The sequence below is a fragment of the Melospiza melodia genome, chromosome 7 (assembly GCF_035770615.1).
Source record: "Melospiza melodia melodia isolate bMelMel2 chromosome 7, bMelMel2.pri, whole genome shotgun sequence".
NCBI classification, from domain to species: Eukaryota; Metazoa; Chordata; class Aves; order Passeriformes; family Passerellidae; genus Melospiza; species Melospiza melodia.
This window is the reverse complement of record NC_086200.1, coordinates 5,083,817-5,091,791: the sequence shown is the minus strand read 5'-3', so window position 1 is coordinate 5,091,791 and position 7,975 is coordinate 5,083,817. Positions and strand designations below refer to the sequence as shown.

The 7,975-nt window shown below is 50.4% G+C and overlaps 1 protein-coding gene across 1 annotated transcript; it reads right to left on the bottom strand.

The window, feature by feature from the left end:
• Positions 1–2,035: 2,035 nt before the first annotated feature.
• On the bottom strand, positions 2,036–2,812 carry LOC134420866 (olfactory receptor 14A16-like; the record flags this gene model as incomplete). The annotated part of the gene is made up of 1 exon (XM_063161277.1): positions 2,036–2,812. A coding segment is annotated over one exon (777 nt), but the record flags the coding sequence as incomplete, so codon positions are not given.
• Between the last annotated feature and the right edge of the window lie 5,163 nt (positions 2,813–7,975).

Genomic DNA, 7,975 nt, shown 5'->3' with positions numbered 1-7,975 from the left:
AGGGGTCCACTGTGGTGCTCTGGGGCCTAATGGAACCAGGGAGTGCACCGTGACACTGGATCCTCATGGAACCACAGAGGCCATTGTGACACTGCAGGGCCTTGTGTAACCAAGGGGTTTCACCATTTTGGCACTGCAAAATCAAGGAGACCATTGGGAGACTCCACGGCCCAGTGGAACGAAGGGGCCTTTCTGACACTGCGGGGGCCCATGGAACCAAGGGGCTCCTGTGAAACTGCAGCAGCAACAAGAACATTGTGACACTGTGTAGCCCCATGGAACCGAGGACAACATTGTCATATTTGGGGCCCCATGGAACCAAGGACACCATTTGCTCTGCATGGTCACATGGATCCAAGGAGACCAGTGTGACAGTGCAGGGCCTGGTGTGACCAAGAGGCCTTTGTGACATTGAGGGGCCCCATGGAACCAAGGACATCTTTCCAGATGTCATCAAACTGGTTGTGAGTGTTGATCTGCTGGAGGGTAGGAGGGCTCTGCACAGTGCCTGGGATAGACTGGATCCAGGGCCCAAATCCAAAAAGGTGAGGTTTAGGAAGACCAGGTGCTGGGTTCTGCACTTTGGACACAACAACCCCTGCAGCGCTACAGGCTGGGGACAGAGTGGCTGGACAGCAGTCAGGCAGAAAGGGACCTGCAGGGACTGACGGACAGCAGGCTGGGCATGAGGCAGCAGAGTGCCCAGGTGGGCAAGAAGGCCAAAGGCTCCTGGCCTGGATCAGGAATGCTGTGGCCAGCAGGAGCAGGGCAGGGATTCTTCTCCTCTGCTCAGCACTGCTTGGGCAGCACCTTGAGTGCTGTGTCCAGTTGTGGGCCCCCTGGGGTGGGCAATTAGAAAAAATGTGAAGCAGGGGGTATAAAGAAAGCAAATGCAAAGCAGAGGAAATGCTGAGGGCAGTTTGGGGGTGGCTGCCAGGCTACCCTGGCTCTGAGCAACAGCGTCTGCAGTGGGACAGGAAACTCCCAGCTGATGGGAACAAATCATCTGGCTGAGTGAAGAGGCCAGGACAAAGCTGAGTGGTTTCCTTGGTGTCCCCCAACCCTTGCTGGCCCCAGGGGCTGATGGCATTTGTGCTCCCTTAGGTTCATGTCCCCACACCAACAGCATGGGGGTGCTCCCCCTGCTGTGTGCAATGCAAACAGGGGCTGCTGGGCCAGTGCTGCTGTGTGTGTGCCTGCAAGGATGGGGCACCTGTGTGAACTGGGAGAGAGGCCAGGGCTGCAGAGGGGGGATGTTGTTGGCAGCTCCATCAGGATGCTCTGAGATGCTGCCCTGGGCTGTGCAGCGCACTGGGGATGGATCAGCCCCTGCTCTGCTGCTCCTTCCCGTCTGCCCCAGGGCCCTTGCAGAGCCCCAGCCATGCTGTTTGCCCCCAGCCTGCACACGGCCAGGTGCTCACGGGGCTTTTCTGTGCTGAGCATTGGCCTAGGCATGTTCTTGAGAGAGCCTGGGCAAGGAGCCTGGAGCCCCCAGGGCCTGGGCTGAGGCGTCAGGGCTGCCCCAGCAGTGCCCATGGCCTGTCCCTGCTGCAGCCCCGGCACTGCCACCCCCAGGGCTGTGCCCGGCCTCGAGAGCACTCAGGCCCTGCAGCAACACCAGGGCCACCAGGGCAGCGGGGCATGGCCACGGCAGCAGCACTGGCAACACCAAGTGCTGCTGCTGCTGCTGCTGGGCACAGCTGCTTTGCCAGTACTTATCTGCCCCCAGCTCTGCACACAGACATTGCTGCTGCAGCTCCAGAGAAGGAACAAAAAGGCATCTATACAGAAAACTTGGCTGGGAGATCCTTTAGTTCCTTAAAAACCCACCAAGGGAATAGCTACACATTGGCACAGTCTGTGACCACAGGGAAGGTGGAGAGAAATAAAATGAGAAATAGCAGAAAAAGTGACATTTCTCTGTGTAAATATGAAAAAAAATGAAAACAACAGTAAAGAACCTCCAAAATGAAAACGAAAAGGAGTATCAAAGATGGCTTTTATTACAAGTGAGTAGCACAAATTGGCCAGACGGTTAATGTTTGTGACACCATCCCGTCATCAGTCTCCACACTGCAGCCTTGAGCTCCTGGTTCCTCAGGCTGTAGATGAGGGGGTTCAGGGCTGGAGGCACCACCGAGTACAGAACTGACACTGCCAGATCCAGGGACGGGGAGGAGATGGAGGGGGGCTTCAGGTAGGCAAAAAACCCAGTGCTGATGAAGAGGGTGACCACAGCCAGGTGAGGGAGGCAGGTGGAAAAGGCTTTGTGCCGTCCCTGCTCAGAGGGGATCCTCAGCACAGCCCTGAAGATCTGCACATAGGAGAAAACAATGAACACAAAACAGCCAAATGCTAAACACACACTAACAGCAATTAGCCCAAGTTCCCTGAAGTTGGACTGTGAGCAAGAGAGCTTGAGGATCTGTGGGATTTCACAGAAGAACTGGCCCCGGGCATTGCCATGGCACAGGGGCAGGGAAAATGTATTGGCTGTGTGCATGAGAGCATAGAGGAAGGCACTGGCCCAGGCAGCTGCTGCCATGTGGACACAAGCTCTGCTGCCCAGGAGGGTCCCGTAGTGCAGGGGTTTGCAGATGAACACGTAGCGGTCATAGCACATGATGGTCAGGAGGCAAAGCTCTGCTGACATGAAGAAGAAAATCAGGAAGACCTGAGCAGCACATCCAGTGTAGGAGATGTCCCTGGTGTCCCAGAGGGAATTGTGCATGGCTTTGGGGACAGTGGTGCAGATGGAGCCCAGGTCAGTGAGGGCCAGGTTGAGCAGGAAGAAGAACATGGGCGTGTGCAGGTGGTGGCCGCAGGCTACAGCGCTGATGATGAGGCTGTTGCCCAGGAGGGCAGCCAGGGAGATGGCCAGCAAGAGGCAGAAGTGCAGGAGCTGCAGCTGCCGCGTGTCTGCCAATGCCAGCAGGAGGAAGTGCCTGATGGAGCTGCTGTTAGGCATTTGCTGTGTCTTGGCATGGGGATCTGTAAAAAAAGTACTCATAGAATACTTGGGTTTGGAGAGGACTTTAAATATCCCAGCACAGCCTGGGGGAACTTTCCCCCCACTGCCTGCTCAGGGCGCTCTGCTGCCTGGAGCTGTCCCTGCCAGCAGCTGCTTCCCTGTGCCCAGGGCTGGGCCCTGCCAGTGCTGCCAGAGCCCAGCCCAGCCCTGGGGGCTCAGCTCTGCCCTGCAGACCCCTCCCAGCTCTTGCACTGCCCAGGGGCAGCTCTGGCTCTGCAGGCTGTGATGGCAACGTCAGAGCAACCCTGAGGAGACTGGAAAAGTGACAAAGATGCCGCCTGTAAGGGGCCCTGTGCTGATTTTCGTCAGCGTCTTGTTTATTCACATCTGAGATAACTTTTTTTTTTCTAAATGTGAACTGAGAGATTAATATCTATGGGCAACCTCCCATCCAGCTAACCCAAAGTAGTAGAATAAAAAGCATGATTTTCTCTTTTATGCAGCCCCTGCCTTGCTGTGCTCCCTGCATATTCTATTTGCAAATGTTCAGCAGTTTAATACCGTGCTGGGAGCAGTCCTGAACAATGCAGCATCCACCCCACACAAGGAGAAAACTTCCAAGCCTGACCAGCTTTCTCCTGCCCCCCATATCTTGTCCCCCAGTGCTGGTAGCAGCTGCCAGGGATGGCTGAGAGCTGTCCCTGGCTGGCAGCAGAGTCCCTGCCCCATCACAGCACCCTGGGCTGCAGGACCCTGCTCTGCACGACAGCCCTAGGCACCCCTGGCTGCTCTGCACAAGAGACAATCAGAGAATGTACTCACAGGGTCTGTAGGCATTGGGATGTTCCAGCTGCAGGAGATGGCTCCAGGAGCTGCAGCTGCATTGTCCTGCAGCCAGAGGTTCCTGTGCCAAGGGCCGGCAGTGATTATGCCCCAGGCACTTCTCAGCACCTTCCCAGACCTGACTGATTGAAGCTCTCTGTGCCTCTGTGCTGTGCCCGGGGTGGCTACAGGCAGTGCCCCAGCCCTGCTGGGCTGGCAGAAGAGCTGCTCATCAAAAGAAATGTGCTTTTGAAGCTCTTCTTGGTTACCAGAAGCTGCCTCTGTGCCAGGAGCCCAGCCCAGCTCAGCAGCACAGATACAGTACCAGGACTTTAATGAGCCTCTGGGGCTTTGTGTTCAGGCCCTGAACATCAGTCCCTGAGAGGGAGCTGAAGAAACCCCACCAGAACTCCAAGCCAGAATCCAACTCCAAAGTTTCTTGGACTTTTAATGGGTCCCACTGAGGGACACAACTGAGAAAGTGTCCCCAGGCCCCAGGCAGAGCAGAGACCTGGAGGCAGTGATGACAGGTGGGGACAAGGAGAAGCCAAGTCTTGGTGCCCTGGGGCACAGCTGGGTCTGTGCCACCAAGGGCTGGGAGGAGACACCTTGTACTGAGGCCCTGGGGCCTCCTGGCACAGCCCCAGCCAGGCTGGGCACTGTCAGCCCCTTGTCCTGCCCTCAGCATCCCCCCCTAGCCCAAATCCCAGTGGCCTCAAGGATCTGCTGGAAGGAGTCCCTGGTGATCTTGCTCAGGAATGGCCCTTGTGGCTCCTTCATGCTCTCATGGACTGCAGGTTTTTTAAAGAACTTTGGGTTTGGCTTTTGCCTTGGAGTCTCTGAGAGGTTTGTGCAATCATGGCCTCCAATTATCTGCAGTAATTATTCCCTGGAGAGGCTTTGTCAGTAACAACACTCAGTGGGCTCATTAATACTACAGGGTACTTCAGTTATTTTAAGGTACTTGGTGTTTCCCTTTTGATACACACTGTGTCAGAGGTTTTACAATCATGGCCCCAATTATCTGCTTTAATGAGTCCATGGAGAGCTTTGTACTGACACTCAGTGGGGCTCATTAATGGCTTGAGATACTCAAGGTTTTTAAGGTACTTTTAGGATTTAAGTATACTTTTAGGTAATTTTAAGGAATTTCCTTCCAAAATTGAGTGTCTGAGAGGTTTTTGTGCCTTCCGGACCTCCAGTTCTCTCCTCCAAGGAGTCCATGAGGAGCCTGTGTTGGGTATCCTCTTCCCTCTTTCTGTTTTCCAACAAAGACAAAACTGAAAGAATTTTGTAAGACTTTCTAAAAGCATCTAAACATACATGAGACAATTAACAATACAACAATAGCTAGGAAAATTAAATGTCCTGTTTTAGATAGACATCATCTGTGGAGAGTATTATTAATAATTGGTTAGCTGAGAAAGGCCATACTGACATAATGCCGCTGGTTAAGCTGAAGGAGAAAAGTCAGCAGTCAGCAAGCTGAAAGGAAAGGTCAGCAGTGACCTTGCTGCAACATGAGGATAGGGAGTAGAGATTATTCCTGAATATATCCTGAGAATATGTAGAAAGTATCAAAAGTAGAACCATAGGAATGCAGAAGTAGGCGTAGGTGCTGATATGTAACTGACCAATCCTGAGCTCAACTTTTGCAATATGTATGAAGCTTATTATGAACTGTATTTAACCTGCTGTACTGATCGATAAAATTGGGCGTGTGATGATCAAATTGATGTCCTGGTTCCCTTCTGTCGAGAAATGGTGGAGAATGCGGGCAAAGCCGAATCTCTGCCCTTTTTTCTCGGATTAAAAGGAAAAGGGGATTACGCCACGGTCGAGGAAGTTGGGTTTGGGTCCTTGCAGCCGCAACGGTTCCAGAATTTGAAGCAACCTTGATGCTCACAACGGTGAATCAAGACAATACGTGTCGCGGGAGCCTGGAGAGCTGCAACAGCGCGCGCTGATTAATAGGTATGGATAGGCAAGCGGCATATGATTTATTCGCCGCGTATTTAGAGCGGCGAGGGATAAAAGGGATAGATTTAAAAAGGGAATTACCAGGGTTATTAGCTTATGCCCGTGCTAAGGGTATCTTTTCTAACCCTCATACAGTTCATGAGCTAGCAGAGTGGAAGAAGTTTGGGGAAATACTGTGGGATACAGTGCTAGACGATGATAAGTCAGCAAAGAAATTCGGGAAGTTATGGCGGGTGGTGTATAACACGTTACTTCAGCAGGTCTCTGAGAGAAAGGCAGCAGAAAGGGCAACAGATGCTCATAATAGGGTATGGTCGTGAAGATGATCCCCTGGCACCTTCTGTAACTAAGATACTTATGCCTAAGGGTCCCCAGCAAAGTGGTGTGGAGGATTTTCCTATAAGCACAGTGGAACTGTCTGCACCCTTCCTGTCAGAGGGGGAGGGCGAGTCAGATGGTAGAAGTAAGAGCAAACCAGCTTTGCCTCCGCCACCAGCTTTGCCTCCACCGCTTCCCCCGAGTGAACCAACTCCAGTTACAGCTTCGGCGGGGGGAGCCTCAGTTTGGACTTATCAGCAGCAGTAGACATCACACTAATGACGAACCGGCCTGAGAGGATACCAACTAAAATAAAAAGCCCTCTTATATTAAATAGACAAACATGTGGAGCATTATTGCTAAGACGTTCCTCTACAACTATGTTGAGATTATTTGTTTTGCCTGGTGTTATCGATGCGGACTTTACAGGAGAAATACAAATTATGGCTTACACCCTTTATCCTCCGATTAAAATTACAAAAGGACAACGCATTGCACAATTCATACCACTGTCACAAATGACATCGAGAATACAATCATTTACTGGGCAAACACGGGATGAAAAAGGTTTTGGCTCTACTGGTGTTACCCTTTTAACTGTGGATTTACAAAATAGACCAAAGCAAAAAGTTGAAATTACTTATGAGCCTCAAAGCATAACCCTTTATAGATTATTAGATACAAGAGCAGATACCAGCACTATTTCTCCAGAAGCGTGGCCACAACATTGGCCTCTATTTCCATCATCAAACACAAGCATGTTTGGCTAAAGTTTTGTATGTGATTAACCATTTATGCATTTTTGGGGAAGATGATACCCCTCCTGCAATGAAACATCATCCGAAGTCAGGTCAGGAAAATACTAAGGAAACAGAGGTCTGGGTTAAGTATAAGAACCCGAGTACAAGATTATGGGAAAAACCTGCAAAAGTATTATATTGAAGTCAAGAGTATCTTTGTGTTTCCTCACCTACAGGGCCTTTGTGGGTGCCTGCTAAGTGGACTAAACCTGTTTTTGATGCAGCCTCTGGTGGATCGCCTTACGGAAGAGGACAGGGAGCGACTGGGGAAGAAACTGCTTCTAGTCCTACAACCACTACTGTTACAATTGAAGGAGTACTCAGAAGCGGTGGACAGAGCACTGACACGTCACTACCGGACAGCCCAGGAGTTGATTGGTTTTATTGACTCATTATCAACTTTTCACTTAACAGATCCAGCGAAACTAAATTGCCTTGACTGTCACAATCCACATTGTGCTGCCTGGATAGCTCTACGTTGTGGGGGTTGTGAAAGAACTTTTTGGATAGAACAATCATTATTGTGGGATTTGTGGTGTCACACTTGTGAACACGAGCACATGTGGGGCAAAAGCTGGCAAGATGAATTAAGGAGACAAAGAGGGCAAAACGCATATATAGCTTTAAATCTTTATGAGTCTCCTGAACAGAAAATTCTTGCTTATTATCGATGGGAGGTACAATGTATTGTGAATAGAATTAAGGTTCAAAGTAAATCACGTATAGTTTCTATAAGATGTAGGAAATTAGTGCCTTTAACACAGCATTCAATAGTAAGACCCTTCAAAGGGGATCCTGATAGGGCATTAGATTGCTGCATTGACAAGTTGCAAAAATTGAGTTTGGAAGTGGCAAGACCAGTAAAATCAAGAGCAGCAAGATTGAAGACAGATAAGAAAAAGAAGGCAAAAAGGGAACGGTCTCATTTGAATAAGGATATCAGTGATTGCTAATTAATTTTCTATGATTAGAACAATTTTACAGTTGTGGGACCCTCGAGAGGATATAGTTGTTGAGGAGGATAACGAACAAGAACTACGATTATGAAATAAGATACGCCTTGTATTAAAGAAAGAGCTTGAAC